General features: G+C 48.3%; 1 protein-coding gene across 1 annotated transcript; it reads left to right on the top strand.

Annotated features, from left to right (window-relative positions):
* The first annotated feature begins 5047 nt into the window (after positions 1-5047).
* LOC120319923 (zinc finger and SCAN domain-containing protein 16-like) lies at positions 5048-19250 on the top strand. Its single transcript, XM_039369287.1, has 4 exons — positions 5048-5184; positions 11347-12231; positions 15618-15708; positions 16669-19250. Exons 2-4 carry the CDS (start codon positions 11452-11454, stop codon positions 17184-17186), a joined length of 1389 nt encoding a protein of 462 aa, XP_039225221.1. The 5' UTR covers positions 5048-5184; positions 11347-11451; the 3' UTR covers positions 17187-19250.
* The last annotated feature ends 2052 nt before the right edge of the window (positions 19251-21302 follow it).

Below are 21302 nucleotides of genomic sequence, written 5' to 3'. Positions count from 1 at the left end.
GTCAGTATCCAGAGACAGCGGGGCCATCTGCACATATTCACAATTTATGCTTTCTATGCTTTTCCCCCTGATTCCGGGTCAACACAACTTGTGAAGGCTAGCCTTTCCACTGATTAATTGTTCTATGAGGAAATTTCTCCTTATTTTTAGGTTGCTTCTCTCTTTGATTAGTTTCCATCCATTGCTTTTTTCTGCCTTCAGGCGCTTTGGAGAATAGCTTGACTCCCTCTTATTGTGGCAGCCCTTGAGATATTGGAACACTGCTATCATGTCCCCCCTTGTCCTTCTCTTCATTAAACTAGACATACCCAATTCCTGCATCTGTGCCTATATCCCAGCTTTTCCAATGAAGACCTTAGAACAGTGTTTCTCAACCTTGACAAATTTAAGGCATGTGGACTTCAACTCCCAGAATTCCACAGCCAGCATTGCTGACTGTGGAATTCTGGGAGTTGAAGTCCACATGCCTTAAATTTGTCAAGGTTGAGAAACACTGCCTTAGAAGCTCTGTCATTTTTGAAGACATTGAGGAAACTGGTAAGAAAATATCTCTGAAAGGATAATCCAATAATAGATCATGGCTTCTTTCGGAGAGAGGAAGAGATGGAGTGTCAAGATTCCAGTTGAAGAGCCCAATGAAGTAAACACACCAGAGAGAGACATTGCAATCTCTTAATGTAAAACTTTATTTGGCATAACATACCGGAATAGACAGTAGAAAGAAAACCAGCTCTATCAATATGGCAGGAATTAAAATTATAATTAAAAGAGTAAAACCTTCCCTCCCCTCTCTGACAGTTCAGGTCACATTGTCCAATTGATCTTCGGACGTTATTACAAGAAGAAAGTCTCTGTTCGCCAAAACATCTCTTCAGTGACATCGGCTCTCACGCTAACAACAACAACAACAACAACAACAATGGAGTTGGAAGGGACATTGGAGGTCTTCTAGTCCAACCACCTGCCCAGGCAGGAAATCCTATACCATTTCGGACTGGCTGTCCAGTCTCTTCTTAAAAACTTCCAGTGTTGGAGCATTCACTGCTTCTGGAGGCAGGTTGTTCCACTGGTTAATTGTTCTGTCAGGAAGTTTCTCCTTAGTTCTAGGTTGCTTCTCTCTTTGATTAGTTTCCGCCGGTTGCTTCTTGTCCTGCCTTCAGGCGCCTTGGAAAATAGCTTGACTCCCTCTTCTTTGTGGCAGCCCCTGAGATATTGAAACACGGCTATCATGTCCCCCCTCGTTCTTCTCTTCACACAAATAGAAGCCACCTGTGCATTCCAAACGTTTTCTCTCCCCCCTCATAACTGTAGGCTAGCTAGCTCAGGCTGGCTGAGGAATTCTGGGAGTTGAAGTCCACAAGTCATAAAAGGGCCAAGTTTGAAGACCCCTGAGATAGAAGCAGCGTGGCAGTTCTAATGCAAGAGGGTCTTCATTAGCTTGACAGGGAGATTATTTAAGAGTTGACAACCCTGGGCTAAACACTTCAGGTGTCCAGGGAGGGTAAGGATGATCAAATATGCATTGTGATGTCATAATTCCAACCCTCTGATTTACATATTGATGCTTGGGAGGTGGTTATGAGAGGGTCTCCAATGTGGTGTCTCATTTTTTCCCTCATAGCAGATAGTACCAGATGCCTATATCGAAGTCAGCATGTGAAAAGAAGGACTAGGAGTGACATGATAGCAGCGTTCCAATATTTGAGGGGCTGTCACAGAGAGGAGGGGAACAACCTATTCTCCGAAGCAACCGAAGGCAAGACAAGAAGCTATGGATGGAAACTAACCAGGGAGAGAGCCTAGAACAGTGGTGGCGAACCTATGGCACGGGTGCCAGAGGCGGCACTTGGAGCCCTCTCTGTGGGCACACAGACTGTTGCCCCAGCCTTGCCTCCCTCCACGACCCCCTCGTCTCCAGCAGCCCCCCAAAAGGAGAGTCGCCCCTGAGCGTGGCCCACATGGAGCACCACAGCTAAGGACATGGCAGGCAGGCAGAGTAGACAAGAGTCTGCCCTCACACCCCATCATGCAGTTGTTGCTGCAGGGTGCAGGCAGGTGTGGCTGCCATAGTACTGCTAGGCTGCCTGGGCGATCTGCAGTGGGCCCTGGAGGCGGTGAGTGGCCCTACGGGCAAGCGGGGTGGGGAATGGGGGTGGGGTGGGGGCGGGGCAGGGGGTGGGGCGGGGGCGGGCTTAGTTTTTGGGTACTCGGTCTCTAAAAGGTTCGCCATCACTGGCCTAGAACTAAGGAGAAATTTCCTAACGGTGAAGACAATCAGCAGAATGGCTCGGCTTCCGAAGTTGTGGGTGCTAGTCACGTAACCTAGATAAAACAGTGTTTCTCAGCTTTGGCAACTTTTAAGATATCTGGACTTCAACTCCCAGAATTCCCCAGCCAAACATTTTGAAGTTGCCAAGTTTGAGAAACATTGGTCCAGTTCGGAGCTGGGGCCCCTTTATGATTTGTGGACTTTTAACTCCCAGAATTCCTGAGCCACCATGGCTGGCTCAGGAATTCTAGAAGTTGAAGTTGTCAGAAGTAAGTCTTCATCCTGGTTCATCCAAGCCGGGAATAAATAAGCAACATGGCGATTACTTTGGGAAGAAGGTTACAGTTTATTGAAGAAGCAGAAAGATGGTCCTTGCAAGAAAAAGCAGAGGAGAGGACAGAGGAGTTGAGCACATGGGCAGTAGGCTTTTATATCCCCTCTAGCCTTGTTTGGAATAGTAATAGTAATAGTAGTAAAGTTGGAAGGGACCTTGGAGGTCATCTAGTCCAACCCCCTGCTCGGGCAGGAAACCCTACACCATTTCGGACAAATGGCTGTCCAGTCTCTTCTTAAATACTTCCAGTGTTGGAGCATTTACTGCTTCTGGAGGCAAGCTGTTCCACTGATTAATTGTTCTCACTGTCAGGAAGTTTCTCCTTAGTTCTAGTTTGCTTCTCTCCTTGATTAGTTTCCACCCGTTGCTTCTTGTCCTGCCTTCAGGTGCTTTGGAAAATAGCTTAATTCCCTCTTCTTTATGGCAGCCCCTGAGATATTGGAATAGTTTCCTGTTCCTTTGGCATGAACCTTGAGGCTATTTCTGAGTGTTTGTCTAGGCCACAGGTCGGCAACCTGCGGCTCCGGAGCCGCATGCGGCTCTTTGAGCCTTCCCCTGCGGCTCCCAGCCTCCTCTGCCTTTGCAGAGAGAGACAGAGACAGAGAGAGGAATTGCACTTCCCTGCTTCTCTCTCTCTCTCTCTTTTTGTGTGTGTGTGTGTGTGTGTGTGTGTGTGTGTATAAAAAAAAGAGAGTACACTCACAGTGTTCTCCGAGGAGCTGAAAAGCTTACTGGACGGAGCTCTTCCCTTTGCTGCGTCTCTGCAGGAAGCAGGAAGGGCAGGAGAGAGCTAGCTAGCCCAGCTAGGCTGACTCAGGAATTCTGGGAGTTGAAGTCCATGAGTCATAAAAGAGACGAGGTTGCCTACCCCTGAGATTGTTGGAGAACAGCCTGAAGCTTGTCAGGTGAGCAGCAGATAGGAGAGGGGGGGGAGAAAGAGAGAGAGAGAGAAAGAGAGAGAGGGAGAGAGAGAGAGAGAGGAAAGAGAGAGAGAGAAAGAAAGAGAGCGGGGGAAGAGGAGTGGCAGACCAAGGGCAAATAGAGAGGGAGAGAGAGAGAGAGACCCTTTTGACATCTAAAATGAAGATAACACTGCATATATCCTTTTTTTACCTGTGTGTGTGTGTGTGTGTGTGTGTGTGTATGTATATATATACATATACATATATATATATATACACACACACACACATACATACACACACACACAAACACACACACACAAACACACACACACCTATAATAAAGGTAAAAAAGGATATATGCAGTGTTATCTTCATTTTAGATATCAAAATGGTTTTGCGGCTCCCAGTGTTTTGTTTTTGGTGGGAAACGGGTCCAAGTGGCTCTTTAAGTGTTTTGGGTTGCCTACCCCTGGTCTAGGCCTTGATATCTGTGGTTTAATCCTATTATCATAGCCTGCTTCCCAGGTGATGGGGCTAATGACTCCTAGAGTTTGGGTGGGGCATGCAGATTTTCTCTTTGTCTTCTTGAGTACTCTGGCTTCAACTTTCTGATGGTTTTACATCTGCACTTGTATGGGGTTAGCTCTTGCTTGGGGCAGAGAGATAGACTTGGAGCCAGGTTTGGTTTTAAAAAAAAAATCCTTTGGAGGAAAAATATATTTTTCTGCCCTTTTAATATTTCCTTCTGTGAGCTAACTTCCCTCAAAGTCCACAAGACAGAAAAGGGCCATGTTTCCCACCCCGGGTCTAGTTAAATAATTTGGAAAAGGGCAGAACTAATTCTACACTGTATGGATCAGGGGTCTTCAAACTTGGCCCTTTTATGACTTGTGGACTTCAACTCCCAGAATTCCTCAGCCAGCGTACCTGGCTGAGGAATTCTGGGAGTTGAAGTCCACAAGTCATAAACGGGCCAAGTTTGAAGACCCCTGGTATAGATAATTCCCTTGTAATGTCTCTCCCCTTCTTACATCTTAGTTTATATAATTATAAACTTATAGATTATACATAGATTATATAGATTTATATAATCACAAATCTATGATTGCTTCGTTGCGTCAGTACGGTTGAGATAGTATTCTTTGTTACACTGCCTTCCTATTTTTTGAAACTATTGGTAAAAATAGAAAAAGAGCCTCGGAGACCATCTTTAGTTTAGGGTCTTTCTCGCTTGTGAAAGACTACGTTTCCCAGGAGCCTTTGCGAGGCACATAGGCACCTTCCCCGGAGGCTTTTTTTCCTTCTTTTGTTTTCTTTTTCCTTTTTGCAAAGGGCGGCCTGAGGGAGGGGGCGCAAAACAATAAAACAAAACCCACCTTTTCACACGGGGACCCTGTTCTGGTGAGGGGGAAGCTTTACAAACATAATACCCATACTCACACACCCACACCCACCCACACACACAAAAAGGAGCTCTTAAAAAGCAGCCCAATGGAGAGAAGTGCATCGCAGATGCAACTGCTAGTTGGCCCTTCCAGCCTCGCCCCTTCCTGCCCAGCAACCCTCCCACGGAAGCGGCTGTATTTATTTAATGCTCCTTGCCTTGCGGCGAGCTCTACTTCCTGGTGGGGGAGGCGTCCTCATTTTTTTCGGGGGTTTCTCCCGCGGGAATCCTGGTGAGTGGCCGATCGGAGGGTTTTTAAGGGCTTTTGCAACGGGGTGTAAGGCTAAGCCCCATTGATTTCAATGGGATCGACTCCCCGGATAGTCCTAAAAGCAAACCCAGGAAAAGATGGACTTCCTAAGCAGCCCAGAGGCGGAGGAGGTTTGCGTCGCGGAGTTGCCACCCCTAACATTTCACGTCTTAGTTTTTTTGGGGGGCAGGGGTCTGGTTCCCCCCCCCTTCAGCCATGGAAGCTACTGGGGGCCCTTTGGGCCGGCCCCTCCCTCTCAGCCCCAGAGCCAGGATGGGGAAGGAATGGGGAGACCCAATTCTAGCCCCCCCTCTTAGCCATGGTAGTTTATTGGGGTTCTCTGTGCCAGTCCTTCTCTTTGGGGGGGGGGGTTAGAGGCTGGGGTGCTTTCTCTGCCCCCTTGAGCTTCTGAAGAAACATAGTTAAACTCCTATGTTTGGGGTCAAGCCAGTATCTTTATTTATTTATTTATGAGACTTATATACCGCTTTAAGTGCAAGCACTCTCTAAGCGGTGTACACCAGTAAGCAATGTATATATATATACAATATATATCTTGAACCATAATCGTATCCAAAGGGGTTGGCCTGAGATGCAAAGCCCCCAAAGACTTGCCAAGGTCAAGGTGTTGTGCGGAGACAGGTAGTCCTCTCGTTAACGACTGCAAATGAGCCCAAAATGTTTTTTTTTAAGTTTTTATTGGTTTTTTTAAAAATACAGTTCAACGGTGTGTCGTCTTGAGTTCATCGTTCACTAGTACAAATTAAATCCCTAATCCCTTGCTCGTTTCTCCAACCATTGGTAAAATAAGTCCCACAGTTGAAAATGTGCTGTGTCTTCTTTTCCGTTCACTCTCAGAGCGAGTCTGTCCATTTCTGCGCAGTCTAGTATTTGTTTTAATTATTTCCTCCTCCATTTTTCCATTTTGGTGCAAATAGGTCTTGCTGCTGTTGTCACATTTCTGTTGCTCATTTGTTAAGTGAGGTTTTTGCCCTGTTTTACGACCTTTCTTGCCACAGTTGTTAAGTGAATTGCTGCAGATGTTAAGCTAGTAAGACTTTAAAGTGGATCTGGCTTCCTTCATTGACTTTGCTTGTGAGAAGGTTGCAAAATGCGATCACAGGACCCCAGGATATTGCAAACCTACATAAATATGAGTCAGTTTCCAGGAGTCTGAAATTTGATCATGTTACCTTGGAGATGCTGCAGTAGTGTGAAAAATGGTCATAAGTCACTTTTTTCAGTGCCGTTGTAACTTTGAACAGTTACTAAACAAACTGTTGTAAGTTGAGGACTACCTGTACAGTTGTTCAGCCTTGACCCATGCTGGTGAGTTGTTACAACAAAGTTCCTATTTTTTACATCTGAATAACTGCACCTCGGAGCTGTAGAAACACTAGCTTTCTCAGCGCAAATTGGGGAGAGAAATATTTTCCTATTATCACAGGGGTAGGCCACCTTGGCTCTTTTATGACTTGTGGACTTCAATTCCCAGAATTCCTGAACCAGCCATGCTGGGGAAAGGGAGAGGTTTCCAAGCTGAGCCAAGGCTGGCCCAGGAATTCTGGGAGTTGAAGTCCACGAGTCATAAAAGGGCCAAGTTTGAAGAACCCTGTCCTAGACAGTCACATCTCTGAAATGGTGTAGGGCAGGGCTAGGCAACCTTGGCTCTTTTATGACTCGTGGACTTCAACTCCCAGAATTCCTGAGCCAGCATGGCTAAGCTTGGAAACCTTTCCCTTTCCCCTCAGCATGGCTGGCTCAGGAATTCTGGGAGTTGAAGTCCACGAGTCATAAAAGGGCCAAGGTTGCCTACCCCTGTACTATCAGTTCAGAATTTGTCTCCATCCAGTTTAAATACTGATCACGTTCCCTGAAGGGTAGCTGCTGTTTCTCATCCTCTGGGAGTCCCCTAATGGAGCTCTGGGTTCAATTCCTACTTTTTGCCCCTTTCAATGTTGTATTTTTTTTTTTTAAAAGCCCAGCTATATAGGGCATACCAGAGCAATTGGTTCAGGAATTGCTGTTGCTAAATGATACAAAAATCACATGACTGCACTACTTAGCAACAGCAGTTCTGGCAGTCCCAGTTGTTATTGTTAAGCTAGGACAGGGGTCTTCAAACTTGGCCCTTTTATGACTTGTGGACTTCAACTCCCAGAATTCCTCATCCAGGCATGCCAAATTCTGGGAGTTGAAGTCCACAAGTCATAAAAGGGCCAAATTTGAAGACCCCTAAGCTAGGAGCATGTGGGAGGGAGGACTTCACATGATTGTGACTTCCTGCCGGCTTGCCTGTTCTTTGCTTGTGGGAAACCAGCCAGGAAACATCCAAAATTGTGATTATGTGACCATGGGATACTGCAAAACTTGAAACTCCCAAGGATGGTCGTAAGTACCACTTGTTCAGTCCCAATGTAACTTGGAATGCTTGCTGAATGAACGGTCATAAGTCAACAACTGCCTATATAGGTTGGACTCAACTTGCAACCATTCATTTAGTGACCATTCAAAGTTACAAGGGCACTGTAGTGACTTATGACCAGTTTTCACGCTTATGACCGTTGCAACAGTCCCATGATCGCATGATCAAACTTCGGGTCCTTGGCAACTGGCATGTATTTATGACGGTTGCACTGTCCCGGGATCATATGATCACCCTTTGTAACCTTCCCAGCGTCTTTCAACAATCAAGTCAACGAAGGAAGCCAGATTTGCTTAACAACTGCAGTGATTCACTTAACCACTGTGGCAAAAGATCGTAAAGTGGGGCAAAACTCACTCGCTTGTAGGAACAGAAATTTGGGGCTCGGTTGTTGTTGTAAGTTGAGGACTACCAGCATGTGTCGACAGGCTTCGGGACCCCTTTTATCCCCCCCCCAAAAAATGTGTGCTTTGCTGTGTTGATTGGCAAGATGGGAGCTGCTCTTCCCTTGTTGATTTACAACAGGGGCCTTCCAACTTGGCAACTTTAAGACTTGTGGACTTCAACTCCCAGAATTCCTCAGCCAGCCTGTGGCTGTTTTAATTGCCCACGCGGCCGATTGATGGGTCTTACGGAAGGCTAGGTCCCATTTCCTGTCCTCTGCCTTAAGTGCCTCAGCCATGTCCCCGGAGACCGCTGTCTGGGACACCAGAGGGGTCCAGGGTTCGTCTACCTTTGGTACCTCCAGCGCCTCAGTTAGATCTGTGGAGGTGCTAAATATCCTTTTGTCCGTTCCGCCAATAGAGGGGAAGGAAGATGGGGAAACCCATTGCTTCTTGATCCCTGTGAGGAATATGGAGGGGCAGGGAACATGGTGTTGGGCTGTCACGGTTTCGAAGAAAACTGGGTTCGGACTCACCTCGGATGTGGCTTGTGGCTGAGGGAACTGATCGGACCCTATTGTTGTGATTCGGTGCCAGCCTATGCTCCCAACAGCTGAGTCTGAGGGATCTGAGGAGGAGGTGGAGGAGGCATTTGAAGGGCCATCAGGGGCAAAGGGAGGCTCCGATGAATTACAGGATTCACGGTTTGATGCAGAGCCTGGGCCCTCCAGTCGTGTTCCTGATGAAGCTCAGCTGTGTGAGGAGAATGAGTCAGACTTGGAGGACTCACACCTGATGGACATGCTAATTGATGCACGCACACGTCAATTAGCGAGAGTAAATCAGCAGCAGTCAATACGGCAACTCCAGAGTAAAAGGAGAAGGCACTGAGAGGCAACGCCTTGGGACTGCTGTATAAAAAGAGGAGGTGTGGGCGGTGCTGGTTGCTGAAGGCAACCATTTGCAAAGTACTTCTTGGGATCCTGGTCTGTTCATCTTGCTTGTGACTACTCTTCTGTTGCATCGTGTTTTCTGTGGACTAGTTCCTTCATGTGGATTGCGTTTTGCTGTTTGTGTTTTGGACTATTTGGCAGGTTTGTCACGCATATTAAAAGGGGTTTGTTTTGTTTTAAAGTCTCCAGCCTATTTTATCAACAGGGGTTTGGTCTTTGTGCCTTTAACAAGGACGGCTATAGGTTGGGATAGAACACCTCCAGCGCCTCAGTTAGATCTGTGGAGGTGCTAAATATCCTTTTGTCCGTTCCGCCAATGGAGGGGAAGGAAGATGGGGAAACCCATTGCTTCTTGATCCCTGTGAGGAATATGGAGGGGCAGGGAACGTGGTGTTGGGCTGTCACGGTTTCAAAGAAAACCGGGTTTTCCCTCAGCCACAAGCCTCAGATGTGGCTTGTGGCTGAGGGAACTGATCGGACCCTATGTTAGCCATAGTAGTGGCCTTGCGAAGCAAGGGGAGAAACAGAGCCGGGTTAAAAAGGCCTCCAGATGGAGAGGGGTCCGGGGGAAGCTCTTCCTCCTCTGACCAATTGAATTCCGGCTGGTCACCTCCCGTGGGAGATGAATAGCCACTAATTGAGGAACGGGCGGGAGACGCGGGTTCCTGATACAGGGGAATCCCTGCTGGAGGGGCGGAAGGAGAAATGGCTGATGTAGAGGCCTCCGGCGCGGGCGGGTGGTAAGAATGTTCCACGAGTGCCCGGTCCACAACTTTGGAGAGCAGGGCCTCAAGGTGGCCATCGGAAAAGATATACCGTATATGCCGGCGTATAAGGCAACTTCCGGAAGCGCTAAAATCGGCGCCAAAGACGGGGGTCGTCTTATACGCCGAGTCGTCTTATACGCCGGAAATACTGGTAGTTTCCGGCGTATAAGACGACGTTCTAGGAATGCGGCTCGGCGACAAAGATGGGGGTTGTTTTATACGCCGGGTTGCCTTGTACGCCAGCATATACGGTATCTCCAAGTTCTGGCCCCTTGAGACCGGCAGCCATTGGAGCGAAGGTAGCCTCAGGGGCTGAACCTGAAGCAAATGTCGGTGGGCTGGTGGATGTGTGCTGAGCTGACGGGGTGATGGAGTTGTCCGCCAAGGACCACACGCCTTGAGCCGGGGTGGAAGGTCCCAGAGGGAGATCGAATTCCGGGGCCACCAGTTGATCCCTCTCATTCCTTGTCTGTTTCTGCGCTCTGGTGGACTTCTCCAGAGCGTGGTGCCTACGACTGGCCTGCTTCTCTGCCAACTTGGAAGGCTTCTGGAGGGTGGCCTTTGCCTTGTCCTGGGCTGGCTGAGGAATTCTGGGAGTTGAAGTCCACAAGTCCAACACTGGGAGTTTTTAAGAAGAGACTGGACAGCCATTTGTCCGAAATGGTGTAGGGTTTTCTGCCTGAGCAGGGGGTTGGACTAGATGACCTCCAAGGTCCCTTCCAACTTTACTACTATTATTATTAAGTCATAAAAGGGCCAAGTTTGAAGACCCCTGATTTACAAGGTTGATGGGATTTTGGGGGAGGGAGGGGGGTTTCCTTGTACTGAGGTACAACGTCTTTTGTCCTGCTCAGGTGACTTCCCCCCCCCTTGTTTCCTTAACGACTTGGTTCCTTCTTACCTCCCATCCTGAAGGGATCTTTTAGAGGAGATTCCTGGCTTTTCTTCCCTGTCTTGCTTACGTGCCTGCTTCATCTTTAGGTATGGCAGCTTCTGACTAGTGCAGTGGTTCTCAACCTTTTTACTGCTGCGACCCCCCCCAACCGGTCGTAAGTCGAGGACTACTCAACCGGTCGTAAGTCGAGGACTACTCAACTGGTGCAGCACCGTTTGCAGAATGGGACTTTTGGCGGGCTCAGCAGGGCAGAGACAGCCTGGACAATTCCTATTGGCTTTTGAAAGCCAATAGAATTAGACTCTATTCAAGAGAGTCTATTCTATTGGCTTTCAAAAGCCAATAGAATAAAAGGGAGTAGCACAGCTAAGGAAAAAGGGGAAAAAATGGCGGACTGCGTTGTTTGGCGACCCCCGTGAAATGGTCGTTTGACCCCAAATGGGGTCCCGACCCACAGGTTGAGAACCACTGGACTAGTGCCAGGGGTAGGTAACCTCGGCTCTTTTATGACTCATGGGCTATGCTGACTCAGGAATTCTGGGAGTTGAAGTCCGTGAGTCATAAAAGAGCCGAGGTTGTCTATCCCTGAGCTAATCTCACTCTGGCCACCTGTTTCTCTCCTTTGGGAAGGATGGAAGGGCGACTTCAGAATAAGGGGGCTGTTAGAAGCGTCTGTCTGTCTGTTGGGAAACTGAGGCACTCTCTCTTGTTCCCCCTGCAGAACGCCAGAGAGGCATTTGGCCATCAACTGTGCAGTTTCCCCTCTCAGGGATTGTCTTGTCTTGTCTCAGTGGAGAGATTCCGGATATACGTTGCCACAAAGCCGATGGCCGACGGAGAAGTGCCCCGGACGGGATTCAGTCTGCAGTTGCAAACCGCTTTGGAGAAGTGGATGCAGCCAGGGTTCAAGAGGCAGGATTTGGGGCGAGTGGCTTCCAAACCAGGCGAGCAGTTCGGAGGAGACAGGAAGAGCTGCAGAGGGCTTGAAGGAGCGGAGCAACTGGTAAAACAGGAGCCAGACCTGCTCTCTCAGCAGTGGGAAGCCCAGTGGCAGGAATTCTTGAAGATGTCTGAATCCCAGCAGCCCTGGGGGGTTGTGTCCCTGATTCAGGAGGAGCCCTCCCCCTGGGACGACGCCAAGGCCTTCCTGGCCTCCTTCGAGCAGGTGGCCGAGGCCTGCCAGTGGCCCAAGGAGGAGTGGGCATCCCGGCTGCTGCCCGCCCTCCGAGGAGAAGCCGAGCAAGCTTATTGCAATCTGGAAAGCTCCGAGAGAGAGGATTATGGGAAAGTGAAGGCAGCCATCTTGCACAGGGATGCCCTGTGCCGTGAGAAGCTGCGCCAGCACTTCCGCCGCTTCTGCTACCAGGAAGTCGAGGGACCCCGGGGGGCCTATAGCCGGCTGCAGGCACTTTGCCATCAGTGGCTGAAAGTGGGGCACCATTCCAAGGAGCAGATCCTGGAGTTGCTGATCCTGGAGCAATTTTTGGCCATCCTGCCTCCCGAGATCCAGAGCTGGGTCCGTGGAAATAGCCCGGAGACCTGCATTCAGGCGGTGTCCCTGGCTGAGGATTTCTTGCAAATGCAACAGGAAGCTCAGCACCAAGAGGTAAGTCGAGGTACAGTTGGACGGACACACACACACACACACACACACACACACACACACACACACACACACACGGCTTTGGCGCCCTTCCTTTGCAGATCGACCAAGGTTTGTGAAGCAGGAGATGTGAATCAACCTTTGGGACTGATAGCTGTGTCCTCAAAAGAATTCACAATCTGGCAGAATGCTGAATCCAGAATTTAAAATTACCCAACATGCTTTCAGGGTAGGTCAGCCCTTCACGTTAGTCTATACAACAAGCCATGTTTATTAGCGCCACCTTTTTTTTTTTTGCATAGTTCCAGTAAACTGAATCTTGCTAGTCTCAAAGTGTATTTTCCTCCTCTCGCCTTTACTTTCTAGGGCAGACATGTCAAACACAAGGCCCAGAGGCCGGATGCGGCCCGCGAAGTGGTTTCATGTGGCCCACAAAGCCATCCTGGAAACAGTGAGGGAACGGCCCCTGCTGCCTTGGCCCTGGCCCTGGCCGGCCGGGAGCCAATGTACAATTTTGTGGTGGCTGACACTTGCCCCGGTCCCACCCCTTTCTGCCAGAGACCCTCAGATCTGTCCCACTCCTGCCCAGGCCCCCCACAGGCACCCTTGACGTGAATGATGTAGAACTGGACACGCCCACCCAGTAGGCCACACCCACTCCATCCATGCCCACCCAGTAGGCTGCACCCACTCTGGCCACCCCCCCCCCCCAGGGCAACCGCAATGCTGATGCGGCCCTCTGTGAAATTGAGTTTGACACCCCTGGTGTATGGGCTGGGAGGAGGGTCCCTTTGGAGAAGCTTACCACCCCCCAAGTCTTTTGGTGGGCTGATAAGGGTCTCTTATCAGTTTTATTATGCCGGTGGTCCTCGCCTTATGTTCACAGTTGAGTCAAAAAACTTCCACTGCTAAGTGAGACGGCTGTTCAGTGAGTTTTGCCTCCTTTTACGACCTTTCTTCTCACAGTAGTTAAGTTAGTAACCTGGTTGTTAACTAAATCTGGCTTCCCCCTTGGACAGGGGTAGGCAGCCTTGGCTCTTTTATGACGTGTGGACTTCAACTCCCAGAATCCCTGAGCCAGCATGGCTCAGGTATGGAAACCTCTCCCTTTCCCCTCAGCCTAGCTGGCTCAGGAATTCTGGGAGTTGAAGTCCATGAGTCATAAAAGAGCCAAGGTTGCCTGCCCTTGGACTTCGCTGGTTAGAAGGGCGCAAAAGGTAAATCACGTGGCTCCGGAGACCTTGCACCCGTCCTAAATGTGAACCAGTTCCCAAGCATCTGAATGTCGATCACATGGCTACGAGGATGCTGCAGTTGTTGTAAGTGTAAACAATGTCACGTTACCTTTTTTCAGGGTTCCTAAAAGAATGGTAGTATAAGTCAAGGACAACCTGTACTGCTACCCTGGGTGTGTCTTTTCTTCCTGCTGTCTCTCATTGCAGATCCTCAGGGAAAACATCGTAGTCTCAATATAGAAAATACTGTCAACTGTCCAGTTGGCCTTTCCAGAAAAAAGAAACTCCGGGGACATGGTTTTACCAAAAAGGATAATACTTTACTGGAAATCTACATTGGCCCAGAAGAAACAAAACCAGCTCTGGTTTTCTCCGCGGAAACCCTGGCATAGTTATTTCCCCATTTCCCTCTGATCCACCCACAGCCCAATAGGTTCACCAATGGCTTCTGTTCATTTTGTTATGAGAAAACAGTTAGCCACACTCGATCCTTGCAAACTTCCTAAGACGCCTTGGTTGCCTAGATACTGTCCCCCCCAACTTTGCATTCCATTCCACAATCTCTTCCCTTTTTTTTTTGGTCAAGCTGTGAGCCAGGGAGAAAATGTAGGCAAAAGTCTTGACAATAGCCACCTAGCTACATCCTCCTCCTCTTCCTCCTCCTCCTCTGAATTCAGTGAATTAGGGAGGAATGTATCTGAGTTGCTTCTGAATGTGTTATCTTGTTCTGGATTTAAACAAAATACTTCAGCCCCCTTTGCCTAGGGCAGGGGTAGGCCACCTCAGCTCTTTTATGACGCGTGGACTTCAACTCCCAGAATTCCTGAGCCAGCCCTGCTGAGGGGAAAGGGAGAGGTTTCCAGGCTGAGCCATGGCTGGCTCAGGAATTCTGGGAGTTGAAGTCCACGAGTCATAAAAGAGCCAAGGTTGCCTACCCCTGGTCTAAGGGCTATTCTAAGTGTTATTTATATAGCCTAGGGCAGGTGTAGGCCATCTTGGCTCTTTTGTGACTTGTGGACTTCAACTCCCAGAATTCCTGAGCCAGCCATGCTGAGGGGAAAGGGAGAGGTTTCCAGGCTGAGCCATGCTGGCTCAGGAATTCTGGGAGTTGAAGTCCACGAGTCATAAAAGAGCCAAGGTTGCCTACCCCTGGTCTAAGGGCTATTCTAAGTGTTATTTATATAGCCTAGGGCAGGTGTAGGCCATCTTGGCTCTTTTGTGACTTGTGGACTTCAACTCCCAGAATTCCTGAGCCAGCCATGCTGAGGGGAAAGGGAGAGGTTTCCAAGCTGAGCCATGCTGGCTTAGGAATTCTGGGAGTTGAAGTCCACGAGTCATAAAAGAGCCAGCCACTCTGAGACAGGGAGGGCAAGGGGATGAGGGCTGAGCCAGCCATGCTGAGGGGAAAGAGAGGTTTCCCTGAGCCATGCTGGCTCAGGAATTCTGGGAGTTGAAGTCCACGAGTCATAAAAGAGCCAAGGTTGCCTACCCCTGGTCTAAGGGCTATTCTAAGTGTTATTTATATAGCCTAGGGCAGGTGTAGGCCATCTTGGCTCTTTTGTGACTGTGGACTTCAACTCCCAGAATTCCTGAGCCAGCCATGCTGAGGGGAAAGGGAGAGGTTTCCAAGCTGAGCCATGCTGGCTCAGGAATTCTGGGAGTTGAAGTCCACGAGTCATAAAAGAGCCAAGGTTGCCTACCCCTGGTCTAAGGGCTATTCTAAGTGTTATTTATATAGCCTAGGGCAGGTGTAGGCCATCTTGGCTCTTTTGTGACTTGTGGACTTCAACTTCCAGAATTCCTGAGCCAGCCATGCTGAGGGGAAAGGGAGAGGTTTCCAAGCTGAGCCATGCTGGCTCAGGAATTCTGGGAGTTGAAGTCCACGAGTCCTAAAAGAGCCAAGATGGCCTACCCCTGGCCTAGGGAACAATCCCTGCCTATCTTCGTGACTCCTTCCTGACTCCCTACAGGAGAGAGGGTCCGACCCTATCTAGTTAATTCCTGTGGCTGGACCAAAAAAGAACTAGGTCTCTCCCATTCCTAGTCCCAAGGCTTTCCCAACTACCCGACCGTGACCGGACATCGCCATGCAACACCCCTCTTCCCCATCTCTCTTCCGTCCGGTTGAAACAGATGTTTTCCTCCTGTTTCCAGATGCTCAAGGAAGTGAGGGATGCTGCAGAGGACTGTGGGAAGGGACAACTGTTCAGGGAGGCTAATGATGAGGGGAACGCTGGAGATACCGGTGAGTGATGCAAATGGATGGGTTAAAGAAGTGGTTCTCAACCTGTGGGTCGGGACCCCATTTGGGGTCGAACGACCATTTCACGGGGGTCGCCAAACAACGCAGTCCGCCATTTTTTCCCCCTTTTCCTTAGCTGTGCTACTCCCTTTTATTCTATTGGCTTTTGAAAGCCAATAGAATAGACTCTCTTGAATAGAGTCTAATTCTATTGGCTTTCAAAAGCCAATAGGAATTGTCCAGGCTGTCTCTGCCCTGCTGAGCCCGCCAAAAGTCCCATTCTGCAAACGGTGCTGCACCAGTTGAGTAGTCCTCGACTTACGACCGGTTGAGTAGTCCTCGACTTACGACCGGTTGGGGGTCGCGGCATTAAAAAGGTTGAGAACCACTGGGTTAAAGCCAGTGGCAGTGCAATTCCTTTGGGTGTGGTTTTTTTTTTAAACTCCGTCCCTTTCTTTCTTTGGCTCCCTTCCCTTCACCATCCCTGCCAAACAGCTCCAAAACCTTTTCCTTAAGTCAGTGGTGGCGAACCTATGGCACGCGTGCCAGAGGCAGCACTCGGAGCCCTCTCTGTGGGCGCGCACGCTGTTGCCCCAGCCCCACCTCCCCTGCAGCCCCCCTGGAGGAGAGTCACCCCCGGACGCAGCCTGCACGGAGCAGCGCAGCCAAAGACATAGCCAGGCAGCAAGGACAAGACTCCGCCCTCGTGCCTCATAGTGTGCATGGCCCGGAGGGCGTGGCTGCCATGGCACTGCAGGGCTACCTGGGCGATCTGCCGCGGGCCATGGAGGCGGTGCGTGGTCCTGTGGGCGGGCAGGGCCGGGGGCGGGCAGGGGCGGAACAGGCAGAACGGGAGACGGAGCGGGGGGAGGGGGCGGGTTTTGGGCACCCGGTCTCTAAAAAGTTCGCCATCACTGCCTTAAGTTTTTTATTTTGGATTTTTTGTTTTTCATTTCTCGGTAGGTGAAGGGAGTAGAAGCGTTGACAAAATGGAGAAATATGCCTTGGAGAATTCTGAGCCCGAAGCGTCGCACGAGGTGCTCGGCGGGAGAGCAGAAGAGCCAGGGGCTCGGTTCGGCGAGCAGGAACACCTTTCCCAAAGCCAAGAGAGACTAATTTGGCCTCAGAAATACCTTCCCAGGGAGATGGGCGACAGTGCGGTGCCTTGCCGAGGAAGTTACCGGGAGCTCGGCCAGTCCAAAATGCCCATCGTTAAGAAGTACAGCGCCTCCAGCATTATCGCGAGGAGTTTCTACCATAAATCAAACTTCACTAAACAAAAGAAAAACCACCCGGGAGAAAAAACCTACAGCTGTTTGAATTGCGGGCGGAGATTCAGTCGTAGGTCGAACCTTAAACGTCACGAGGGCATCCACACGGGGGAGAGACCTCACGAATGCTTGGAGTGTGGGAAGAAGTTCACCCGGAAGTCTTACCTTCTTAAACACAGCACCGTTCACATGTACGGAGGATCAACATAGCAGTTGGTGAGGAAAAAGACGGGCGCGTAGAAAATTGGTACTGCGGGAAAACAAGTCAAAAAGGGGGACTTGATTATCCTCCAGATCTCTATGGTTCTCAGGAAGCACGTTGGGAATCCCAGGAAATACTCAGACCTTGGCGAAATGTTATTCTAGGATGCACCACGTAGAAGAATCCTCCAGCGTTTCATAAATTTTTTTGGGGGGGGGAATTCATAATGCACAAGAGAGGGAGGGAGAGATCGCATGAATCTTGATTAGATGTCAGTCTGTTTCCACCTCACTTCTTTTTGAGTTGCAGGATGCCGTCAACACAGTTCCGGGACAATTGGCTGATAGCTTTGTCATTTGGGATATTTCATCTATGAAAATGGGAGGGAAGACGTCTTATATGCCAAAGCTTAAATCTAATCGTCTATTTGGAAGGCTGAAATGTTTCTATAGAACAGCGTAGAAAATCTTAAATATAACTAAGAGACGGTATATTCCACTAGCGTATAATTCCACGAAGAACAGCTGCCAGAAGAGAAGAGGGAAGCTGTTCCATGGAGAACAGAAACAATCCAGCATCAATCTGAGTCAGGGGTCTTCAAACTTGGCCCTTTTATGACTGGCTGAGGAATTCTGGGAGTTGAAGTCCACAAGTCATAAAAGGGTCAAGTTTGAAGGCTTCTGTTCTGAGTGATCCAAATTCACTCATGTTAATCTGAGCAGACTAGTGACTTCCAAGATGATACAGGGAATGAGACTCCACCCCACCCCAGTAGCCATTTTACCTTTACAGTTTTTCCTTGGTTGTTTGGTCTATTTCAATGTTTCTGAACCTCGACGACTTTAAGAGGTATGGACTTCAACTCCCAGAATTCTCATGGTCGGCTGGAGAATGCTGGGAGTTGAAGTCCACACCTCTTAAAAGTTGGCGAGGTTCAGAAACGCTGGTTTGTTTTGTTCAATGGATACGATCGCCTCCCTTTCCCAAAGTGACTCTGAGTGGCTCACAGTGTTAAAAAAAAACAATAACACACACGACCAAAAAAATAAAAAATCTAGGGGAAAAAAAAGCATGACAGAACGAAACAAATCGAAACTTCTGTAGCACCAGGAGCAAAGTTCACCGGAAGCCTATCGGTGCATCCTGTCAGCTCAAGGGCCCTCGTGCTCAGTATGTGAGGGAAGAACCAGATTTTCAATGTCTTTCTACAAGCTGGCAGAGCTGGGATCACGTGGTTCTCAAAATGAAGATGTGGATCTGGGAAAATGTTCCTCTGTAGAAGAGCCTCTTTGAAGAAGAAAAGCCAGCTAGAACTTTGAGGAACGTTTGTTCTTCATCCTGTAGTTGTTGGCGAGCTCCGTAGTTTGAGGCGCTGCCGAACCCTCAGCTAGGTCTCCATAATCTGGTCATAATCTGTCCAAACTCGGATTCTCAATCCATCAACTCCTCTCACTTTCTACTATTCCTGCCAGCGATTTAGAGCAGTGTTAACTCACCCTTGCCTCTTTGAATATGGGTGGACTTCAATTCCCAGAATTCCTTTGCCAGCGTGTTGACTGGGGAATCCTGGGAACCGAAGTCCACCCATCTTAAAAGTCACTAATCTTGAGGAACACTGATTTAGAGAGAAAGCTCCCAGCTGGCCTTTGCCTTTCTCCATCTTTCTAGTCAGAGCCTGCTAGCTGTAATCCACGTTTCTCTTTTTTTTTTTCTCCCCATGCACATATATATTAAAATAAAAGCTTGCAGTCTGATTCTAGTCTGTTCTGAGTAATTGTCACCCCTCTTTAGAGAAGTCATTCCCCTTTTATTTGCTGGAAATAAATCTGGGCAGGCAGTACAGTCTGAAAAAAAAATTCCTTTTATTCCTGGTGGGGATTCACGTGAGGGTGTGAAAAGAGGCTGCACAATTTACCAGGGTGAAATCCAAAAAGCAGGAAATTCTTGAATTTGTGTTTTGCTCCCAAAGCTACTGCAGGCCCCTTTGAAGTCTTGAAAAGACAATGTGAATGTAAAGATGCCTTTATTGGGGTTGGGATGAATAAAGTTCTCTATGTTAAATAATCATGCCATTTTTTTTCACTTGTTTTTTTTTTTTTAATAAAGATTGTATTGTCTTTTTTCCCCATAAACATATGTTAATTTAGTGGACCTTCCAGCTTAACCAAAAGGCTAACTCAGTCTTATAATCAAACTTTCTTATTCTTCTTGTGCCATATTCATTATCGGACATTGGCGATCATGTTGGCGATCTTGTTTTTATCAGTAGCCGCATGAAAAAGTGCTGCTGAGTTTTGTCCAAACCAGTCCCTTAGATTTTGAAGCCACGATGTTCTTCTTCTGCCTGGACCTTGTTTGCCTTCCATCTTTCCCTGGAGGATTAAATGAAGTATGCCGTATTTTTCTGGGTGTCGCATTACATGTCCGAAATATTCTAATTTTCGTTTTTTAATTGTTTTGATGATTTCCCTTGGCTTTTCCAGGCGGCTGACCACCTCCTCATTTCTGATCTTGTCAACCCAGTTTATACGTAACAGCTGCCTGTAAATCCACATTTCAAATGCTTCTAGTCTCTTCAGGTGGCCTTCTGTCAGAGACCAAGTCTCTACTCCATAGAGCAGGATAGAAAAAATATCGCATCTGACAAGCCTGATTTTCAATCTTAGGCTTATGTCGTGACTGCAGAAATCAAGCAGTAAACGAAAAGATATCTTGTCCATAGATCTCTCTCTCCAGCTCACTTGTGAGAAGCCAGCCATTGTCCAAGTGCATTGTGGGAATCAGTCTTTAATCAGTCTTAAATCAGTCTTTTTCAACCTTGGTAAATTTAAGCTACGTGGACCTCAACTCCAGGAACGCCCCAACCAGCCATGTTGGCTGGGGAATTCTGGGAGTTGAAGTCCACATATCTTAAAATGGCCATAGTTGAGAAACACTGCCTTAAACAATCATCTTAAAATTGTTTAGGCGTAGCGTGTTATGTGAACACAACAAGTGGTTTAGTTATCGAAGATCTAGGATTTAAGTGTAAGGTCTGAATTTAGCCATTGGGAAAGCTGCAGGGGAAGAATAAGGAACACTGTATCTCAAACATTGCCATTTTGCAGAGTGATCTGCAACAAAATTTTGTAGTGTTAGCAGTTCAAAACGTCACCCAAGCTTAAGTTTGTCTGCATCAAAGGAGATCTCTCGAGCTACAGCTTTGCTCTAACAAATAACGGGGACGCTGAGTTCGAAATCTACTTATGATATCCGAGCTACAGTTCGATTTGGCAAAACCGTGGCAAAAAAAACAAAAAAAACCAGTTGTGAAATTAAGCATGACTCCTTTAATAACCACCCAGCTTAGCGATGGAAATTGGGGTCCCGGTTGTGATTGTAAGTCATGGGCTCCCTGTAGCTCTCTTTCTGGATCACAAAATCTTGTTTTGCTAATGTCTAGTCGTTTAGTTCAGGGGTCCCCAACCTTTTGGGCACCAGGGACCGGTGCCGTGGAGAAAGGGTTTTCCATGGACCACAAGGGGTGTGGTTTTGTGTACTGCCTGCATCCTGTGGATGGGGCTTTGCTTGTTTGTGCAGCCCGGTTGCTGGCATACTATGGACCGTTGCCGGTTGACGGACTGGGGGTTGGGGACCCATAGTCTAGTTTGATGAAAGGAAAGATGTTGAGATTCTAGAAAGAGTACAGAGAAGAGCAACAAAGATGATTAGGGGACTGGAGGCTAAAGCATATAAGGAATGGCTGCTGGAATTTGGTATGTTTAGATTAATGAAGAGAAGGACGAGGGGGGGGCATGATAGCAGTGTTCCAGTATCTCAGGGACTGCCCCAAAGAAGAGGGAGTCAAGCTATTCTCCAAAGCGCCTGAAGGCAGGACAAGAAGCAACATATGGAAACTAATCAAGGAGAGAAGCAACCTAGAACTAAGGAGAAACTTCCTGACAGTGAGAACAATTAACCAATGGAACAACCTGCCTCCAGAAGTTGTGAATGCTCCACCACTGGGGGTTTTCAAGAGACTAGCCAGCCATTTGTCTGAAATGATACAGGTAGTCCTCAACTTACGACCGCAACTGAGCCCAGAATTCCTGTTGCTAAGTGAGACATTAGCTGAGTTTTGCCCC

The sequence above is a fragment of the Crotalus tigris genome, unplaced genomic scaffold (assembly GCF_016545835.1).
Source record: "Crotalus tigris isolate CLP2741 ecotype Arizona unplaced genomic scaffold, ASM1654583v1 scf7180000020992.475769, whole genome shotgun sequence".
In the NCBI taxonomy this organism is placed as follows: domain Eukaryota; kingdom Metazoa; phylum Chordata; class Lepidosauria; order Squamata; family Viperidae; genus Crotalus; species Crotalus tigris.
Note: the sequence above shows the minus strand (reverse complement) of the source record. Positions and strands in the feature narration are given on the sequence as shown.

What these genes read in the sequence shown, in the direction of transcription:
- LOC120319923 (XM_039369287.1), top strand. Translation starts at nt 11,452, where the DNA reads ATGGCCGACGGAGAAGTGCCCCGGACGGGATTCAGTCTGCAGTTGCAA. An exon ending in AGGAAGCTCAGCACCAAGAG is followed by an intron (nt 12,232 to 15,617) that starts GTAAGTCGAGGT and finishes TCCTGTTTCCAG; the next exon opens with ATGCTCAAGGAAGTGAGGGA. An exon ending in GGGGAACGCTGGAGATACCG is followed by an intron (nt 15,709 to 16,668) that starts GTGAGTGATGCA and finishes ATTTCTCGGTAG; the next exon opens with GTGAAGGGAGTAGAAGCGTT.